At 44.7% G+C, this 21,748-nt stretch overlaps 1 protein-coding gene across 3 annotated transcripts; it reads right to left on the bottom strand.

The window, feature by feature from the left end:
* Positions 1–4,532: 4,532 nt before the first annotated feature.
* On the bottom strand, positions 4,533–20,505 carry TRA2B (transformer 2 beta homolog). 3 transcript variants are annotated; one of them, XM_071437320.1, is made up of 9 exons: positions 20,337–20,500; positions 14,178–14,311; positions 10,724–10,886; positions 9,687–9,875; positions 8,727–8,842; positions 7,775–7,858; positions 5,969–6,031; positions 5,453–5,526; positions 4,533–4,946 (listed from the first exon to the last, which is right to left on the bottom strand). In XM_071437320.1, exons 1-9 carry the CDS (start codon positions 20,370–20,372, stop codon positions 4,936–4,938), a joined length of 870 nt encoding a protein of 289 aa, XP_071293421.1. In that variant the 5' UTR covers positions 20,373–20,500; the 3' UTR covers positions 4,533–4,935. The 3 variants fall into 3 exon arrangements, with proteins under 3 accessions (XP_071293421.1, XP_071293420.1, XP_071293422.1); XM_071437319.1 differs by lacking the exon at positions 4,533–4,946 and having other exon boundaries at positions 5,445–5,526; positions 14,178–14,332; positions 20,337–20,505; XM_071437321.1 differs by lacking the exon at positions 4,533–4,946 and having other exon boundaries at positions 5,445–5,526; positions 20,337–20,504.
* Positions 20,506–21,748: the final 1,243 nt, after the last annotated feature.

The following is a 21,748-nucleotide window of genomic DNA, read 5'->3' on the forward strand; positions in this document are numbered from 1 at the left end:
TTAAGGACACTTAAACCACCACTCCTCCTGCTGCTCCATCCCACTGCCAGTCTTGCCTGGCATACGGAGATGGATGGAGTAGGAATAGCGGTGACGGGTGCTCAATGCCATGCCTACAGCAAAAATAGATGTGGTTGGGCTGCGATGATGCAAAGCCAGAAGAATCCTTCTCCTCCGATTTCTCCGGCTTTGCTTTCAGCGCAGCTCCTGCCTGGCTGTCATTTGTCACCGGTGCTCGCGGCTCCTCCATCCCCAGTACATTTTTTGGGGTGATTTTAGGCTGAAATTGGTTGATAAAGTCCTTTTCAAAGATCTTGTTCAAGTCATTCCTGCCTCCTCAGGGATGAGTTATCGACAGGAATGGGGTAGGAAGCTGCTGGTTCATTGTGTGAGGTCACTGCTACTGGGAAGCAGTGGGAGAAACACGAGGTTTTGGGATTAATTAGTGCCCACGGGATGCAATACTCATTTACTACTCCTCAAATCAGCCTTTTGCTGGAGCTGGATGTAACAGAGGAGTTACCTGCATGAGCTCATCCCTCCTGCCCCTGATTTTTGGCTTTGCAGAAAGAGCTCAACAGACAGATGCTTTCCCAACCCTATGGAGCTGATACTGTTACCCAGTTTTGGTGGATCTGTCTTGGTCCAGATGTGATGTTCAAGGGAAATCTGTGCTTTGAGGAGGAAGATTTCAGAGCACTGGTACAAAACAGCTGGAGAGGTGACAATCAGATGGAAAAAAAGGTCCTAAAAGCAGTGCAGGATCCAGCAGGGAAGGGAAAGCATCTTCCAAGGGTAGCCTTGTAGATGGCTACCATTCCTCCCTGGAAAGAGATGCTGGCATGGAATGAGTCTGGAATGCAGCAGCAAGACTGATAAAATGAGCAAAAGGCCATGAGAGGTTGAAGGAGGGTTTGTTTAGTCTGGAAAAGGACAGGATAACCCGCTGTGTGTGAAGGGCTGCCTTGAAAAAACAGGACAAACTAGGAAAAAACCGGAGTGTTTGGTTGATTGGACACAGGAAGAGCAGGAGATGCTGTTCCTCAGCTGGAGGTTTTGAGAGGAGGTCAGTCAAACATCTGGGACTACCAAATCCGTGTTGGGGCCAGCCTGGGGGGTTCCTGAGTCTCCTCCCAGCTCAGGAGAAACAGCCTGGCCCACAACTCCATTTTATCCCAAGCCTTTGGTAAGCCTGTCTCAGAGCAGGCAGGTCGGGATCCACGAGGTTCCATCACCCTGTTCTGGCAGACTGGTCTTACTGGGACTTGCACTCAGGGCACTGGTTGGGCTCCTGCTAATGGAGCACCTGTGTTGGGATCTCTCCAGGGATATGGTGCCTCCAGAAGTGACCCCAGGAGGCTGCAGTAATCCAAGAGGGACAAAGGCAGTGACCTGGCCCAGGAGGAACCCACCTCACCTCTCTGATGTGCAAGTTTTCCCTGAAGCCTTAAGGATATTTTTCACTATTCATCACACAGAGAATCTCAGGAGAGCTTCCTCCCACCCCTGCACTGTTGGGATTGGGAACAAGGTGGGAATGCAGCTGTTCATTGCTCCATGGGGTACACCTCTGGCTGCAGAGACTGCACAGGTCAGGCAGTGCCAAAACAAAGCCCTGAGTAAACCCTGTCCTAAAAATGAACCCATTTCCTTAAGGCAAGGACTTGGTTTGTTGTCCTTTGTTCTCTCCAGCCAGTGGCAGAGATGACTCTGTGCACAGTGGGACTGGGACATGCTGCCAGAGCAGCTCCCACCTGCCCCTCACCACTCTGAGCAAGCCACCAGGCAGCTCCAGGCTGGGCCTGATCCCAAATTTCCCTCATGTGGTGGTGATGAACTGCCTGAAATGCAATGTTTGGCTTTTAGAAACCTCCCAGCTGGAGAATGGTGCAGCTGCTATGGAGGAGAGGGAAGAGCATGAAGCACTGGCATGGAAGCAGCCCACCTTGGGAGATGGGAAGAGCAGAAAAATAATTCACAATTTGGTTGGAAAATGCATCCATGCTTTTCAACCCTTTTGCTCACCCTTTGCTGGGACATGAGTGAAAATTTATTCACTACTCACTGGATTTCAGAAGTTTCCAAGTCTGCAACAGTCGGGAATGCTGAGGTGGAGGCACTGGCATGGCTGGGTAATTAAATTCTTGTGCTAATTACAGTTGTGCTGGGGCTGAGCATGAGTGAGATATTAATGATGGGAATGGTGGACAGACACCAGGAGCTCCTTCCCAAGGAGCTCCAAGTTTTGCTGGCTCTCCCAAGGTGATGACAAAGGTATGGATCTGTGGGAACACGGTGTGGAGCACAGGCCAGGTGCCAGAGATGGGCACTAAGAAGGGTCCTTGGAGCTGTACACTTCCTATCCAAGCAGGAAAATGAAAGGATCAGCTTCTCCCAGCTCCAAAGCTGCTCCATTGGGATGGGAGCACCTGCATTTTGTGTGAGCAATCTGCAAAATAAATTGCTTGAACCCAATGAAGGAGATGCAAGGAAAAATGGGATTTTTAGGAGCTCATGGAATTCCATGGGGAGCAGAGAGCTACTGCACTGCTTGTGCAAGGGGTGCCTGAATGTACTGAAGCCACGACTGCCTTGATACTGCACAGCTCCCTCAAGCTTCACAATCCCTCCAGGGGCCCTCCTCGTGCCCAGGGAAAGGCAGGAGATGCTGCAGGGACAGCAGCATCCCCTGCACAGGGAGAGGCTCAAACTGCCCCAGAGGAAATTCCACCTGCACGTGTGGGGAGAGGACAGCGGCACAAACAGCTCCTGGTTTCCTTTTTCCCCTCCACGTGCTTCCAAGGTTTTTATCTGTCCTCTGCTGACAGGAAAGCAGGTCTGGAAAGGGCACAGCCTGTCACATCCAGCCAGCAGATGCTGCTCCAGCAGAGATTCCTCACTGCCCTGGTGGGATCCATGCTGGGGCTCAGGGTAGGCTCCTCCTCCCATGGATCATTCCTGCCTCACTGCTGGCAGAGCACCAGGCCAGCCTGCTGTGGGTTCCAGCACACACATCCCACAGCTGCCTGCCAGCCGTGCCACAGGGCAACACTACAGCCTGGGAGCATCAGAGCCTGGGCTGCTCCTGGACTCAGAGCCCTTGGAATGATTCAGCAGCAGGAAGTGCTGGACAACAGGCTCTCCTCCCCATGGCAGCTAGAGCAGCTATTCTCCAAACCCCAGAACAGCTTCAATGTGGATTATGGGGTGCAGCTCAGCAAGCTGCTGCTCACAGAAAACACCCATTTCCTCTGGAACCCTTGGTGGAATTTTCATCTGGATCTGAGCCTTATCAGCACCTCTGGTCCTCACAATGACATTGAGGGGCTGGAGCATGGCCAGGGAATGGAACAGAGCTGGGGAAGGGGCTGGAGCACCAGGAGAGGCTGAGGGAGCTGGGAAAGGGCTCAGCCTGGAGAAAAGGAGGCTCAGGGGGAAGCCTGTGGCTCTGCACAACTCCTGACAGGAGGGGACAGCTGGGGGTGGTCAGGCTCTGCTCCAGGGAACAGGGACAGGATAAGGGGAAACAGCCTCAAGTTGTGCCAGGGGAAGCTCAAGCTGGAGATCAGAAGGGATTTCTTCATTGAAAGGGTGCTCAGGCACTGGAAGGAGCTGCTGAGGGAGGTGGAGGTGGTGGAGTCTCCATTGCTGCAGGGATTTAAAAACCCTGTGGATATGGCTTTTGGGGACATGGGTACATGGTGGCCTTGGCAGTGCTGGGGAGTGGTTGGAGTCCATCTGAGAGGGCTTTTCCAAACAAAATGATTCCATGATGCACCATGGCCTTGCAGTGCTCACACCAAGCATGGACCTGGCACAGGGATTTGGGACACGCTCAGCACAGGGGCCATGTGACACATTGCAAAAAATGTGTCACCAGGAGCAGCCAACTCCAGAATGTGTCACCAGAAGCAGCTCAGACAATTTAAGATAATTACTGCCATGGTCCTGTTGTCCACTCTGGAGAGTAAAAACAGTGAAGTTTTAACGAATAGCTGGATAATTTGTAAATCCCTAAGACCCCTGGTGTGCTGCTGCTGGCCACCTCCTCTCCAGGCAGCTGAAGTAGGTGGGGCCTGTTCCCTCAGTCTCTTTCTTTGCATGATGGCACACCATCCTTCTTAAACTTTGTTCCCTACATCCATAGAAATAATCAGTTTTGAGTCTAGAAATTTCCATTATTTCCACAAAACCCCACATTCTCACCACAAACCAACATGGAAAGCTCCTCCAACACAAGATTAAAAAAATAACTGGCTCACAGATCCAAGTGCACAAATTCACTACGTGGTATGACAGATACACATGAAGTGTTGGTCTAAAAGCTTTTAAATACAAGTGGCAACAGCTAAACACCCAAATAAGGGATTCAGTGCTCATTTCACAGGGAAGAAATGGACTTGAGAAGCACCTCAGGTGCAATTTACCCGTGGGACACCAGAAGAGACTGGTTCTTCCTGGAAGGAGTGGATGGCACTTGCCCTGGGATTACCTCCATGCTTTTGTTTTCTTGGCAAAAATAAGAGGGGGAAGAAAAAAAACAAACGTCTTTTTATTTTATTTTCTCACTTTCAGAAAGCATTTTACACAGGTTTGGATCTTGGGAATAACTTGGAATCAGTAGAAAAAACTTACTGAACAGTTTTTGTCTTTACAATAGAAACCTTTCAGGAGTCAAAATGGAGACTAAAAAAATACATGCAAAACATACTCCTTTCAAAACACAACTGGAAACAAAGCACCAAACTACACAAATATGCAGAATGAAACAGCATTGAACACCACAGAAGTTGTCTTCATAAAAGGTGTAAAAGTCACCTAATTCACTAGGCACTGTCACTTGGTTTAACAGAAGAGACAATAAAAAAATATTGTCCACAAACTCGCAATTTCAACTCAAAGGCTGTAGCTAGAAATTCCTCTATGTGTCATGCTTTAATAGCGACCTGAAAGACAAAAACCCAACAGTCAGACTTCATGGATTGAATGATTTCTGGCTAAATCCACTGCCTTCTCCTCAAACCTGCATCAGATCTGAGCTGATGGCCTAGAGGTAACCAAACCCCAAAACTCCTGTTTTAAGAGAGTTCTGGAGGAAGAAACAGGATCTTACACTCAAAACAAGGGCTGCTATCTCACTTGGTTTTTCCTAAGTATTTACTCTGCCCTCAAGGTTTCTGAATGAAGCAATAAAGGAACTGTGGCTCAAGAAAATATCCACATCAGAGTCAATCTTAGTGGACACAGAAGCTCAAAAGAAGTTCAAGGAATGGCAAATTTACTTTTGAGACATGAACTCTGTGACTGGGCTAGGCCCAGGTATGGTAAGGTTGGAGGGGCTTGGAGCAACTTGGCCTATGGAAGGTGTCCCTGCCCATGGCAGGGGGTGGAATGGGATGAGCTTTAAGGTCTCTCCCAACCCAAAGCACTCCATGAGTCCATGGCTACTTACGAGGTGAGTAGGACCGGGATCTGGACCGGGATCTGTAGCCCCCTCGGCTGTAGTATGGTGACGGTGACCTCCTCCTGTGACAGGGGTGACACACACAATCCCTTTGTTAACACCTGCACAGCTGAGTGGCAGCAGCTTTATGTGGGTAGCTCTAACCCCATCCTGGTCTCAGGAATGCTAACAAGCATGGGAGACCTGACCAACGTTTCTACTGGGTAACAAAGCAAAGATCTGAATTCTTTTTTTTTGTTATCAGTATTATTTTTGACTAACACAACAAATACAAGCTCTTGCACTCACAATCTGCTTTCATGTGAATTTAGTTTGAAGCCAGAAGCATCCCACACAAGCAGGGTAAGCCAAATCCACCTTCACTTTTAATCTGAATTACTTGTCCAAGGTGAAGATGTCCTTGATTTACAGTCAGTGCTACAGCCAGGTACCCCCAAATCCCTCCAACCCAGGCTCTCCCAAGTTTTGTGGTTCATTGTCCAGTTCCACTAATCCAGCACACACCTGTAAAACTGATCCCTGTCCTGAACAGCTCTCCAGCCTCCTCCGCCACCGCCACCTCCTCCTCTGTGAAAACAAAAGCAGAACGACTTTTAGGAATTTCAAAAATAAAAAGTTCACTGCACAAACCCCCCACATCGAGTAAGAAAATCATGTGAAGATAAGACAACATTACTTCCTACACTGGGTGATGCTGAATTACTTCATTTAACATTGATTTTTAAACACATACCTACCCAAGGAAAACCCTTTTACTTATTATTTTCAAGTATAGATCAACTCACTATCCTGAAGAAAACATTGAAGAAAACATTGATTCCAAGGTGGAGGCAGGGAAAACCCTCCTATCCTTACATTTTAACACTTTAGAGTCACATTTAAACGAGAACTGTGATGCAACTTCTTATGGAGAACAAAAAACACCTTATAGCATTAACACTGAGTGGCTGGACTGGAACCTCCTCAGATTCAGATCAACAAAGCTTTACCAGGAGACTAAATCAAGTTTAAAGTCTTCCCCAGTTGTTTTAGGGGAATTGCTTTTTTAAAAGTTTATTTATATTCCCTTATTTACAGACAGCTTTTCAGGCAAAAGTAAGCCTCCCACTGCAACAAGAAGAAACTGAAGTTTTAACAGGACAATTCCCATCTGACACTGCATTTCCCTTAGGGCATTATTTTCACAGAGGGCAGGGAATGCAAATGAATTGTTACCAATGGAATTTTTAGGGTGGGGTATGCAATGCTCCACTGCATCTTGAACAATTCCAACTTTTTCTTCCTCAGGGAAGCCCTGACAACATAGCAACACTTCTCTCTTCCTCAACCAACCCATGACTGTAGGAGGGGAAAGTAGCACCATAACATTTTTCAAGTAGCCACACACAAGTCATACTGGCTCCATATTTATTCACAGAAACACAGAATGGTTTGGGTTGGAAGGGACTCTAAACACCATGCAGGGGCACACCCCTGCCACAGGCAGGGACACCTCCCACTAGAGCAGGTCACTCCCACTGGCTTTCTCCTGACCCAATTACAGCTTCTGCTAACACCCACAAACCCTAGCAGAAGGAAAAGGCTCCGCTTAAGACTTGGGCCCACATCGTAACTTTAACACAGAATTCTGCAATTGCAGGAATGTTTGGTAGTGCAGACAGAAAAAAAACAACTATTCTTTTTGTGTTCAACTTAACAACGTCCCAGAAATTGTGAGGATTTTGCAGGGGACAAGGATTTTGCTGGAAAATGCTGTCACCAAAACCAGTCATGATTACACACACATTCAACCTGACAAGGGGTGTTAAAAAAGCCTTTTAATGCAGATGTTCAATTCACAATTCCTTATTTTAGGCAATTTGAGGTGCCATAATTATCAGCAGGAAATACTGGGGAGCACAGAAATTTCCCACTTTTTATCTACTACACTGTGCTCAAAATCTAAGTTGACACTATAATGCCAACTCAAATATTAATCTGCACCATTTCAGTGCTAACAGATGAACCAACTTAAGATTCTAAAATGAAAATGCAAAGAACACACTTTGTTTTTCAAAACTTAGTGCAGATTCAGAAAACATTCTGGACTAAGCTAGGCCACAGGTCAAACACCATCAAGTATTTCTCAATCCAAGCAACTGGATTTGTACTGAGCAATCATTTTGGTGAAGATTTCACAGGAAGATTCCAGAATGACAACGACTGCAAAAATATTCTGGAATAGTTATGTAGGATGAACTGCCTAATGCTTGCACAGGCAGATGAGAAAGCAGAGTTTAGAAAGCAGCAAAATATTGCAAATATTCTGACCTGTATGACCTGCTGTAGTAGTCACGGTCATCGTAGCCTCTGTCGTAGCCTCTGTCATAGTAATCTCGTCGCCGTGAGCTGCCACTGCAGGGAGTGAAGGAAATTGCATTTACTAAGATACAGAACTTTAATTTTGTTTGCACTCTGGTAAATTTACACTATTTAAACTAAATTGTATTATTATTATTATGTCCCATCCTCACAGCTGGAAGACTATGAGCACTCCTGTTTTCCCACCAGTGCAGGTAAGAACAGAACTACTTAAATAATTGCTTTTTAAATGCTTGAACTTTCAGCTGTTTTCCTCAACCTTTGTAAGCCTCAACTTTTTGGTATCACAGCCACAGGAGGAATTCCATTCTGAGACAAGTCACTTCTAACTCTGAAAAAGCTCCTATTCAATCAACTGCCTAAAAAAAATCAGAAGCCTGTAGTCTCAACATCACCATAACCATCAGTAAGCTGAAAGTCTTGGGAAATGAACAGGGAATGACTTGGGAAAACAACTGACACTGCTGGTAACTTGAAGTCAAAAGTGCAGCATGTGAACACAGCAAACTGCTAAGCCCTAATGCTAACTGAGCCACCCAGCTCCTTGATCAGCACTTGTTCATTCACTCTTGAAAACCTGAGCTTGCAAAGGACATGAATATTTGAAGGTACATAGGAAAACGACTTAAAATAATTTAGAAATAGTCAAAGTGTCTTCCTGTTGACACAAGCATTACTACTGATGCTCAGGTCTCGTGTTATCAGTGTACAGCACAGCTGATATAAGGAAATACAAATAAGGAAACACAACTTGTGCATTAATGTGGAAGCCCAAGAAACCAGGAAAACCACTCAGAATCAGGTCTCTCGGAGGAGAAACAGGAGTTTTTACAAAACAATGAATCTTATCCTGTTCTGGTTGGGGGGGAAAAAAACCAACAAAACCATGGATAAAACTTACTAAGTGGGTCTTCCCATGTAAATTCCAGGGGTAGGTGTGTGAGGTCTTTTTGTTATGGAAAAGTCTACCCGGATCCTTCTTCCATCCAGCTCCATTCCATTGGCACGTTCCTTTGCCTAAGGAGTGACAGAAGAGCATTAGCTGTAGGTATGAACTCTAGCAACAACAATTTCTAACTACTGCTTTAAGTGCTAAAATGTCCTAAAACACAGCTCAGTTTGGAAGCAGGGCTGAGTGTCACATCTTGCAGTGAATGTACTGTGTAAGACAACCCTAGGCCAGCTGGACTTCAGTGCCAGTAACCACTGTAAATGTGACTTTTATGGCATTAAAATCCTGAAAGGAACACCACTGGGCAGTTGTTTCAGGGCCTCTGACATGACTAAGAGCAACCTTTGAACATGCCGATATAGGGAGATGCAACTACTCCACCACACAACATAAAATATTTACAGGTTAAAAGAACATCACTAAGGTATTCAAATCCATCCTTTGAACTACCATAACCTTGAAACAGAGTCACAAATAAAAAGTAAAAAACCAAAACCAATTGTGCTTTGGTTTATTTTTGTCTGGCAAGTAGCAGGACCTACATATCAAGTTGCAAACCAAAATGGAAGACTTCATGACCTGGAAAAAATGTGGAAGAGATGTGGAAAAGGTGTGGAAAAGAATGGAGATTCTCTGGAGTGGGGTTTATGCAGAATGTAAGCCTTGTTCTAGCCCATAAAGGGTAGCTTTACAAGGACTGGTATGAGTATAGGATTCTCTACTTGGGTGACTACAGAATTCTCGATTCATTCTGCAGCACTAGTAAGCCCAAATTCCATGATTACAAGACTCCAAGTATTTTCCAGGCTATGAGTTTCCCCTGGCTATACCCTGTGACAGAACACACACACCCCCAGGAGCTCAGAGCCCAACAAACATGGCCCACCCACATTGTGTACCCCAAGCTACCTCCTTGGCATCCTCAACGTTCTCGAAGTAGACGAAGGCGAACCCTCGGGAGCGCCGCGACTGCTGATCGTACACGATGGAAACGTCAGCAATGGGGCCATACTTGGAGAAAACCTCTCGCAGGTCTCGCTCTGTAGTGTACAGACTCAGCCCAAACACTCCAAGACAACAGTTTGGATCAGGATTTGCCTAAAAAGGAAAGGACACAGATATTAAGATCAAATTTGGGTTATTTGCAGTGTAACGTATTTCTCGAGTCATGAATGTCAGGGCTTCAACAAGAATAACAACTAAGGTGGGGCTGAGATTTGGGTCATGTGAAAAATGCCAATCACTTGTTTTTTTTTATTTTAAAAGTTTAATAGCAATAAAATGGTTAGAAAAATAGTAATAGAAGTAGAGTAATAATAATTACAATTTGAATTAGGACAATATGAGACAATAAAGACAGAGTTATGGACATCTGGGTACCTTTTTCTGGGCAGCACAAGCCCGAAAAAGGACATACGTTAACAGAGGATTAACCCTTAAAAACAATAGCCTGTTGCATATTCATACATCTCATACGTGATGCACAAATTCCATTCAAACACAGGATTCTGTCTGGTCATCATCAGCTTCTTCCCCTGAATCCTAACAGGGCCTTCGAGGCAGGAAGAAGTTCGTTTCTTCTCATAAGAGGGCAATAAATTCTCTTTCTCTGAAAGATTGAGGTGTCCTGTGGCTGCTATCTCACTGCGAGTCCTTTCTTTAAAAATATTATCCTACATAGCATAGTTTCTGTTTTAACATTTCTTATAACCTAAAACTATATTTACCACACTACTTAAGAGGATTAATACAGCATTACTTTCTAACACAACACATATAATATCCATTTTGGTATTTGTGAAAAGCCAATGATAAAATACACATTTTTCACAGGTCACCTGCTAATAGACAGTAACACATTAAACCTACAGGAGCACCAGCCTGTCACCAACCCCCTTGGTGTTTCTCAGGGCACAGAGCCCATGACCCATGGCTCACACACGTACCCTGTTCCCAATGTGACGTCTGCGAGTAGACATGGGGGAATGGCTGTGGCTGTGCCGCCGCCGGTAGTCCCGACTGTACGACCTGCTTCTGGATCTCCTGTGCGAGCGGGACCGCGAGCGCGACCTGGTGTAGTGTCTGCGGGAACTCCTCCTCGACCTAGACCTGAGGGAAAGAACACAAAGGTACAGTGCTGGGCTTCTTGGGGTGGTCAGCATTTTAAAAATCCAGCAGCCAGCCATAAAAAGTTCAAGTAATTGTTTTCCAAATTCCTGCAGTACCACATACCTCAGCTATAATCCATTACTCACTACTCTCGAGGACTGTGTGCTAAATCTTTACTATCAGATTACTGCAGATAGTCTCAGGGCATTCCTGCTGCAGTCCAGGAACTTGCACTTGATCACAGTCAGCTCTTCCTTTAACAAAGCTACCTGGGTGTGACAAGTTAGGGCTTAGAATATTCAGTGTTTAGGTAAAAACAAGTGGGTGGGCTTTCCTTTCACACCTATCAGTCAAAGGGAACAGTAAATATGCTTTAACACAAGGCATGCACCACTAAGGGGGGCACTCTCTTAGTGCTGCCTTGGGTGACACTGAAAAGCAAATGCCCCTGAAACAGAGCTGAACACAATCTGAAGAAATCAATCCTGAGCTGGCTCATTTACCTGCTGGTATTTCAGCAGTTATTTGGCACTGTTTGTTCATGAATATTTACACGTTCAGACTCTAAAGTGCATTTATGCAACTGCTCACTGATTCTTTTTCCCCAAAAATAATTTCTTACATCACAAGCTCTGTGGACATGGGGGTCTGAAACTCTTTAATTCCTCCTCCCAAAGCCTCCCCCTCCCAACACAGGCAACCCTAGAGGAGAAGCTGGGCACTCACACAGGGATACTACACCTGATCTTGGTCTGCTGATGGCTGCACTGAGTAACCTGCACTCCACACCACTCCAAAGAAAAACCCCTCCAGGCTAAGAAGTGCAATAAACAGTGTAACAGTCAATGGATCTGGGTCACAAATTGCTGATTTTCAGGCTCTTGTGCCTTATATGTCCCCTTCCTCTAATTCCACAGCAGCACCACCCCACTGGTGTGAGGGAAGCTCTGAACCTGAACTGCTTTTACTCCTGAGCATTTAACAGCTTCTTCCAGGATTTCTCACCAAGTGTCACCAAACTGTTCAATCTAGCTCCTCAAAAACCACCTCCAACCTCATCAGGAGAGAGCCAGAGAAGCTCAACTTAAAATGCATATTCATGTCCAGGAAAAATTAATTCAGCATGTCCCATTACAGCACTTCTCACTACGCATTTATAAAGAAAACATTATTTTGGCAACAAAATAAATTAAAAAAAAAAAAAGAGAACTTCCCTGAAGCTGGGAAAACAGTAAAAAAAGAGAGAAAGAATATCAATAACAAAAAAAAGAAGCTCCACACATGCACACAGCCACGTTTCAGACACTGATATAGGAAAAAAAATTAAGGCAAACAGAACTGATATTTCAGGTACAAGAATGGTATCAGCCAAAGAAAGGAACTACAAACATCAATAAAAGTAGATTTTAAAATCAAGTATATCCACACCCCAACTGATAAAAACACCAGGACACAGGTTGGTTCCCAAATCAAAGTTTAATTTATAAAGCTTGTAACTCAAAAATACATTTGCAACAGAAACTACCAAGAAATAAAGAAGTTATCACAGAGTTATTTCTAGAGTTCAATGATCTGCCCATGACCACACCTCAACATGTGACAGCACTGAACAGAGATTAAAGTATGTAGTTTCTAAATATGTGCCTCGACACAATTCTGTCCAAATCTACTAATCAACACTAACTCTGGCACGTAATTCCATTATTTCCAGCCAGAGGCACCTTCAAGATAGCTGTTAAATGCTCAGGAAGCCATGGCAGTTATAAACTTCTACTGTTTGGTCATTAAAAAGTAAAAAGCCATTTGCCAGGGTATTATTTAAACACTGTTTATTGCAAAAGTAAGATTTGCCAGGTCTCTCATAAATTCTACATCTTCTATTTGCTTCCTCAGAATTGTGTACCATCTGTGACTGTATTTTTACTCAGTATTGTGGTGATTCTGTAAGTGGGATGTATTTTAAGGAATATGGAATCCCTGGAGTCATATGGATTAAAGGACAGAAGAAGGTGCTGGGAGGGTGTCCTGACTTTGTTTTTTTAATATTAAAAGGCTCCCCAAAGGTGTTCTGCAGCTTCCCTCCCCCGAGGTTTTCAAACCCCAAGTGGATAAAGCCCTGACAGCAGAGTCAGAGCCCAGAGCAGGACGTGGGACTGGGCCCTTCCTGAGCTGCCCCAGCATCTCTCACTGCTGGCACTCCCACAGGTCATTCCAATTCCACACTCACTAATGGTATTACTCTAACAAGTATTTATTCCTTTTATTCAACACATTTCTTCTTACACAACAGGGACTGCCAGGTGCACGGTATGACACTTGTGACTGTGCCTGAATCAAACAAAAAACCTCATTCTTCTGCTGTCAAAGCTTCCCAATTACCTTCCTTCTCACAAAAGCCTTTCTGTCTGATCTTGCAAGATTTAACACACTATTTGATGATGTTTTCAACCCTGGGTGACTGCTGACAGCACAGTATCTTCCTCCAGCCTGCTCCCCAAGCTTTGGCAATTCACTGCTTGTTCACATAAAAAGTTTGTTGTGAACAGCACACCTGAAAACCACACTGCTGAAACCCCACTTTTTATAGCCTGAATGCCTACAAATGAGTAAAGAAATTACCAACACATTAATTTCTGTAGTCAGCAGTCAACTATCTCCTCTTTTTAAGAGGAATTCTGACCCTGCACACAGCTTGTTTGGCAGGAGAGGTAATACAGTGCAATAGGCACGTGGATGTTTGTGCTGCCACATAACAAATACAATAAGCAAGCTCTCCACAACTTTTCTGGAGAGCTTGAAGAGCAGACTAATATTCAAAGCTTCCTACCCTGTTAATTTTCAAGCTAAATCAATGTATTTAAAATGTCAAACTGGGAAGTTCACATTTATCTCTACTGCTTCTTTCCACTACTCCAGGAACATCACTGCTTCCAGTAAAGAAATGTGATACAGGAATGTGGCTTAAAATGGGAAATCTGTTGATGCACCAAGCTCTGTTAATGCACAAAAAACCTAAGATCTAGAGTTCCTAGTACTCCATGCTCAGACACAAGGCAGTATTCCAAGAGATAAAAGGCACTTCCAAAGTGTATCAGCAAGGATACAAGAAGCAGCAGAAATATCTGAATTGATATAATTTGGCTTTCCCAATCCTGAAACCACGCACGCCCCTTTGTATTCCATGTCCACAGAAGAGTCACTAACTCTGGAAACAGAACTGGCTAAGCTGGGCCACCTCTGACAATCATCTGACTTGTGAGGAGGAGGAAGAGGTAAAAGAAGCAAACTCACCTGGATTCAGACCTGGATCTAGATTTTGACCTGGAGCGCCTGGAATCCTCCTTAGAGCGAGATCTTGCAGGGGTGTGCCTCCCCGACTTGCCAGACCCATGAGCACTTCCGCTTCTGGAAGCAGAACGGGATTCCTGCACGCAGATATTGAAAGCCTAATTTGTACACAATTCCTTGTTCACCTAGGGGCTGTAAACAAGCTCCAGTGAAATAAATGGTAAATATTCATAGCTATGTGTCCGGGCAGTCGGCATTAGCACTGCCTAGATTTTTTTAAGGAGGTTTTTTTTTTTTTTTTTTTCCCTGGTAGACACTTCTTTACCCTGCATGTACTTTTGCTATTAAACAGATAATGCATGCATGTTTAGCAAAATATACAGGGACACATAAACAGACTAGTAATTACTTAGCGTAGTGCTTTCAGATTCCAGATTACTTCTTATCTTAACTTCATTTTTATTCCTTTTCTTCATTCTTCCGTTTCAAATTCTGACTTCTTTCATCTTCCCCACTTCACACAAATTGCTCAATATTCTACAAGTGGGACTTCTGGTCTGATAATTAGCATGCATTCACTTTCTTTTTTTTCAAATTTCAGCTTCACTTATTCCTGAGCTTCAAATAATTCTCATTTATAAAACTTGTCAAATGGCGACTTCCGCATTTTCCTTCTTCAACATTAACCTTAATAGAAAAAGAACAGGATGAAGAATATTTAAGAACTCCAGGATAAAATCTAGTGCCAAAACTGAAACTAGAAAAAAAAAAGTGTTGTGGACTTTTACTATAAATGCAGTTCAAGAATTGAATCTACCAAAGCCCTACAATTTTATCAACAGGTTCAGTCAACTCAGTTTAACTTAGCCCTAAGTAGCTGAATTTGCTATTTATGCCTGTATTTAACAGTAAGTGCAACTGGATCAACTGAGAACCTACTAAGGAATTGTAGCATCAGGAAACTCAAAATAATTTGCACTATCAGCCACACACTGAGACAAAATCACCAAGGAGTGACTCCAGTGAGGTCCTGCTGCGGCCATTGACAGATGTGCAGAAAGCACAGCATTGGTCATTCCATGAACTCCAATTATCTGAATTTTGGGCCCCTCCTGCAGTTTGGAAGCCCTGGTGTGAAGGTTTAGGAGCACACACCCCCAGCTGCCTGCACAAGTGGGATTACATGTGCAGGCTTTGTGTTTCCACAGAAATCTGCATTCCCCACTGACCAGAACTGCACTGGAGCCCCACATTCCCAACTGCTCTGGACTAACACCCCACCTGCTCTGTTATTTGTTGGCAATCTCCTCTGGCAGTGACATGACCTAATTAGCAGTTTTAACTTATGTATTTTTATTTTAAAAGCAGTATAATACTTGGTTTTAGTCATATGCCTTAAACACACTAGTAGAAAGTGTTCTTCATTTCAAGATATTAGAGAAAACTTAAAATTCAGCAGAATTATACTTCTTTCTAGAAACAATCCTTAATTTAGTGTAAATTCTGATGGAGAAAGCTCACCAATGACACTGAGTACCAGCTTTTTTTCAAAAATCCTGTTTTATCTTTCTAATATCTCTTACACCTGAACACTAATTTAACAGGAATCCTGTACCAAGCATTCACAAATTTATTTGCTAACCCGAAATTCACACGCTTCAATCACTCCCATACAACTTCAACCAAATGTTACCATTTTACAGTTCCCTTCCATACAGAGGAAAGAAACATGATGCACAGGACAAAGCAGGTTTGCAATTAATCCCAAGAGCAACAGAAATAGCACAAAGTTGGCCAAGGCTGTATTCTTCACACAGATGTTTAATGTTTTGTTCTAAACTACAGTTTCCCCATGTACTAACACTGCAAAGGGCAGGGGGAATATTTAGGAGCAATTTAAGTTACAATTAACTAATTTAATCTAAATCCATTAGTACCTTGAAAGAAAACACTCCACAGAGATGAGTTCCGAGTTAATATATTAATTTTGCTGTAAGAAGTCTTAGCTCTTTAACAAAGTTAGGGAAAGCAAGATTGAAGAAGGATTAAAACCCAAACCAAGGCTACTTTTCACCTGAAGAAAAATACTTCAATTCACAAAAGATAATCTGGGCTAAACAGAAGGAGCTGTGTCCAAGTACAGTTGGAGACCAGAAAGAAAAGGAGAAATGCAGGATTGGAGGGAAGCAGTTGGGAGGATTTTGCCCACAAACACACACCAAACCCTTTTTCAGAGCTTTTAAAAGTTAAAAAGCTTTGAAGAAATGAGTAGAGAACAGGCAAGTCTTCATATATTTGGTACATTTTTCAGGCAGTCTTTGCTGTACTATGCTAAGGTTGATATGGAATCTGGACACTGAGGAGCTGAGCAGAAACTCGGGAAGAAGAAAATGTCTTAAAGACAACTATCCACCAAAATCAAAACAATTTAACAGCTGGCCTATTTTCATTCAACTCTTTTCCATTTTTTATTTCCCAGTCTTTAAAAATCCACTTTTTTTCCCAGATCATCCTTCAATCCACCATATTTTATAGGATTATTGCACTTCTTTATTCCAGCCTAAAGGAATTCAATGCACCTCACCTGCTCTGGGTATCACCAGAACTGGTAATAACCCCAAAATTACCACGTTGCCCCTGTTCCACCCCAAGCCTCAGGGAAATCCTACCCAAAATTCCAAGTACCAAGGGCCTGCAACACTGAAAATTTATTTTACACCCTTGAGGGTTCACATCAGTCACTCCCACAGCTTGTTTCTTGCATCTTTTTTTGTTTTTCTTTATATTTGCTTTTCCTACTCTTTGCTCTTTCTCTCTGTGAATTTTAAGCTATTGAAAAATGCCCAAGTGTGCTCCTGGTGTGACATGGGAAAGAGGGAACAAACAATCTTCTTTACCCTGCCTGTATTTCAGCACTGCTGCTCAGCAGATCCAGACTGGTATTCACTAAACAATAACCATTTTTCCCCCCTAACTTTGTCAAGTGTGAATTTAACCTCCCTCCCCCAGATCCCTTGGTCGTTATCAACAGTTCTTCCCCTTTATCAGGGACTTCTGGAATTCACGTGGAAGCCCCAAAGTCCAGGCCAGGATTCCAAATGGTTCATTCCCGACCTTGAGCCCGTTCAAAGCAAGTGCTGGGATGATTTTAACAGCTCTAAGCACATTCACAAAGAGCCTTACAGCCATGTACTCTGAGCAGGGAATGTCCCAAAGCAGGATTATTTGGGGGGCAGTAGGTGGGAAAGGTTTCCATGGACAGAAGCAGTAGATGATGGCCACAGTTCTTTGTACTTCTGAGATCCAGGTTTTCCTCCCAGGAATCAGAGTTACAGATTTCAGTCAGCAATGTAAGATACAGAGAAATAAAAGTTTTAAGGTTTTATAATCATATATTCCTATGAAGTTATGTATTTCCACTTGTTTGGTGCAGCCTCACATGACACTATCAGATCTGCAGCCTGTTTATTCAAGGTGTCACTGTGCTGACTGCACCTTCCCCAACCTCTCCCTTATGGAAGTTGCCTCCCTTCCCCTGAGGGACACGAGATCACTGCTGGAGGAGCTGGGCATTCACTGGAGGGAGAGCAGAACCATCCCCTTCCACAAGTTTCCAAACTCCACACAGAAAGAACAGTGTGTTCTGAAAAATCAGGCCACAGTTTCCTCCCACCACCTCTGCCACTGGCTCCTCCAGTGCCCAGGCTGGAAGGAAATTAATCCACCAGCAAAAAGCAAATTATCTTCAAGGTTTGGGCACTGAATGAGCTCCCCAAGAGGTGCCATCAAGTGAGGGAGGAACACAGGGTATGGTCCATCCCTATGGTGGCACTGAGTGATCAGCTCATCTCTGACCTCAGATTTCTTCCTCAGACCTCCCTCTCACACAATTTTGTAATAAAAATCACTCTTCCTTGAAAATACATGTATTAAATACCTTGTAAGTAATCTGTAAACTGAGCTTTTATACATAAAAAACCCCAAACAAACAAAACCCCCCACCCTGACTTGCATATTGAAAAGCTTCTGACCACATACCAAGCCATCACTATCCTAATTAACTAATTCACAGGGTAGGATTCATTAATTTGGCCTTTAACTCATCTTCTTGCAACTCCTCCATGTGCTTCAGTGAGAACAATTTCAGTGAAAACAAAATTGAGTTGGAAATGCATGGCATTGCAGCATAACAACAGCATCTCAAGTATATTCCAGTACTTAACAATTTATAGTTTCTTCAGTTCATTCCCCTACGGAACATAAGCTGTGAAACAGAGTTCAAGTGGGGATTTTTTCATCTTCTTATCTTCCCTCCCCCTTTTAAAAACACCATAATCCAGAGTAAATTCGTGCTGCTGCTTAAACAAGTCCCATTCCTGGTGAAAGCACCTGGAATTTCTTCATCCCAAAAGCTGCCATGAGGGCTCAATCAAGTCAGGCCGGCAAACCAATGCAGCTGGAAATGGAGTACAACAAGATCCAGCTGACTGAATTCCCAGATCTGACTGCCTGAAGGAACACCAATAAAGGAGAGAACAGGAGCTCAATTCCTGCTGGCAGCCTGCACTTGGGACAGTTTAAGACAGTTGCTATCATATTCCAGATTATTTATCCAAACACTAACTCAAGTCTGCAGAGACTCCAGCTTGGAAAAGCACAAAAGCCACTGACTCAGTAAAACATAAGCCTTAAGTAAGCAAAAACCCCATAAATAACACAGGCAAGAGCAGAAGGAAAACCAATCCCTGCTGCAGTCTGGAATAGCAGGTGTGCAGCTCTATGGTTTCACCTTCACAAACACGTCCATTTCAAACAACTTACCTATTTAAAGGTCACAAAAGTTCACACATAATCCATTCTAGGCACTAGCAAAGACTGCCTACAAATGCTTTAATACATTTTTTATATTAAAAATACAATAAAGCAGCAGACAACAATTTCTGCCCCAGTATTCTACACGATTGTTTCACACAAAATGACTTTGCTATAGAAGCTTTATTTTCACTCTTTCTGACTGAAAATATAATGCAAGTTATCCCGGCTTTATTACTTTATTAAGACTATACTGGCTTCCAGTCTGACCTTTACAACAATTAAAGCATCTTTAAAAAAACTAACACACAAATAATTCACCCTGAGCAAAAAACATCCCCCCAATAAAAAGATCTCGTGAATGAAGATACAAATGAAACACTGGTGCTAGCACGTGGATATTCCTTAATCCCTCTCTTTCACCATTCATTCCTATTCTTAGCCCCCTGGAGACCAATTTTTTCTAATTTTACCTACCTTGAAGTAGAAACACTCAGACATAACAGTTCCTAATAGTGAATTAATTAGATAAAACCGTATTCTAAGAAATACATTGCTCAAAATTACTAGGTTTTTTAATATTTCTTGCCCCCTCTAGTTTAAAACTTAGGAACTTATCACCTCCACAATTCCCTCCGATACTGCAACAAAATATTTGAATTATGCTAAAAAAATCCCCAAAATACAGTAGTGACCCTAAATAAAGACATCGAAGGCTGATCCAGTAAATAAAAAGCAACTACCGATGTGCATCACAAACGTGAATCTTAGCAAAGCATCTATATGGACATTAATAAAAACTCTTTTGGACAGTGAGATCTTTCCGAAGCTTGGAGCCCTGGGAGGCATCTGCTGCAGGTTTCACAAAGCCAAGGGGTTGCCTCCATTATCAAATTTAAATTAGGGGAGACCCCGAGCCACCTGGACGCCAGGCCCGAGAAGCAGAGTTATTGTTACAGGGGAGAGGCAGCGAAAAGCGGTCTAAATTAAAGAGCAACTCAAGAGTGGATTGCAAGGCGGCTCTGGAGAGAAGATAATAACAGCATTCCCCCTCCGCAGGGGTGGGATGGAGGGCTCGGGGCCCCTGAGGGCCCGGGGCCGCCATTTTGTCCCTCCCGGGCGCGCGGTCCCGGCCCAAGATGGCGCCGGGCACCTCATGCGGGGAGCGGCCCCTCCGCCATCGGCCCCACCGCGCCGCCTCACCCGCCTCTCCGCTCCCGCGGAGGTTCCGCCACCCCCAAAAGGGGACACGGGGGAACCGGCGCCACCCGAAGGCGATGGAGGGGTGCGTGGGGTGGGGAGGGAAGGGGGGGGCCCGGACGCGCAGCGTGCTCGGGCTCCGTGTATTACCCGCTCGCCGTAGTTTTGCTCCCCGCTGTCGCTCATCGTCCCGTCCCGCTGCTCCCGCCACCGCCGCCCGAACTGGACACGACCGACCCCGGCGAGAGCGCCGTCCGCGGGGGAAGTGACGAGACCGCGGGGCCGCGCGCGCGCGCTCGGCAGAACACGCCCCCAGGGGGACATCCCTAAACCGGAGACCGCGCCCCAAAGCCACGCCCCGCACGGACCGCCCCCGAAAAGAAGGCCACGCCCTCAACCTTAGACCACGCCTTAAGAAAAAGGCCACGCCCCTGCCCTGAGGCCGCCCGTTGGACGAAACCACGCCCCCTCATGGCCACGCCCCTTCGCCCACCCCAAACCCCTCCGCCCTCATGGCTCTGGGTGCAATGGCCACGCCTCCTGACGTAATCAGTGAGGCCAATGCCACGGTCCCACCCCACGAAGCTCCGCCCCATCGAAGCCCCGCCCCCCTGCCCTCAGGTGAGGCCCCGCCCTCAGGTGGGGCCCCTCACCGTCGCCCCAAGTGAGGTCGCGGCTCTCGCCCTCGCCGGGACGCTGAAACAGTTTAAAAATGTGATTGCGAGGGATTTTTTTTGAGTGTGAAAGCATTAGTTCAAAGCACGTGGGCAGAGAAGAGCGGGATATTTCTTAGGCACCCGCTCGAGGGCAGCAGAGTGTCGCTGAAATGGCGGGTTTTCCTCTATCCTTGGCATAGTTTCTCCACAAAATATGTGCAGTGAAGACGAGCGTCACAAACACCTCCATTGTATCTGTTTTATGTCACAAGCAGCGCCCCAAAGGGCTAGGACTGTGCAGGGATTAGCAAAGGACACCCACACAGAAAGGACCACCCGGATTTAAAACACACAGCTGTGGTTTAACCAAAATACTGAATTCTTCAGTGCTTTTCAAACCACAACACTGCACAATGCTGGGAGTTGGGAGACAGGAGGAGACATTGCACCTGCTCAGCTCATCCCAGGGAGTCCCAGAATTGTCTAGTTCGAAAAGGACCTCAAAGCCCACCCAGTTCCACCCCTGCCATGGGCAGGGACACCTTCCACTGTCCCAGGTTGCTCCAAGTGCTGTCCAGCCTGGCCTTGGACACTGCCAGGGATCCAGGGGCAGCCACAGCTTCTCTGGGCACCCTGTGCCAGGGCCTCCCCACCCTCACAGGTGTGAAAAACGCCAATCACTTGTTTTTAAAATTTTAAAAGTTTAATAGTAATAAAATGATTGTAAAAATAGTAATACAATTGGAGTAGTAATACTTTGGACAATTTGAATTAGGACAATATGAGACAATAAAAACAAAGAGTTTCAGACAGTCTGGGTACCTTTTTCTGGGCAGCACAAGCCTGAAAAAGACACATATTAACAGAGGATTAACCCTTAAAAGCAATAGCCCATTGCATATTCAT

This window comes from Agelaius tricolor, unplaced genomic scaffold (genome assembly GCF_023055355.1).
Source record: "Agelaius tricolor isolate 1412-34295 unplaced genomic scaffold, bAgeTri1.0.p SCAF_12, whole genome shotgun sequence".
NCBI lineage: Eukaryota > Metazoa > Chordata > Aves > Passeriformes > Icteridae > Agelaius > Agelaius tricolor.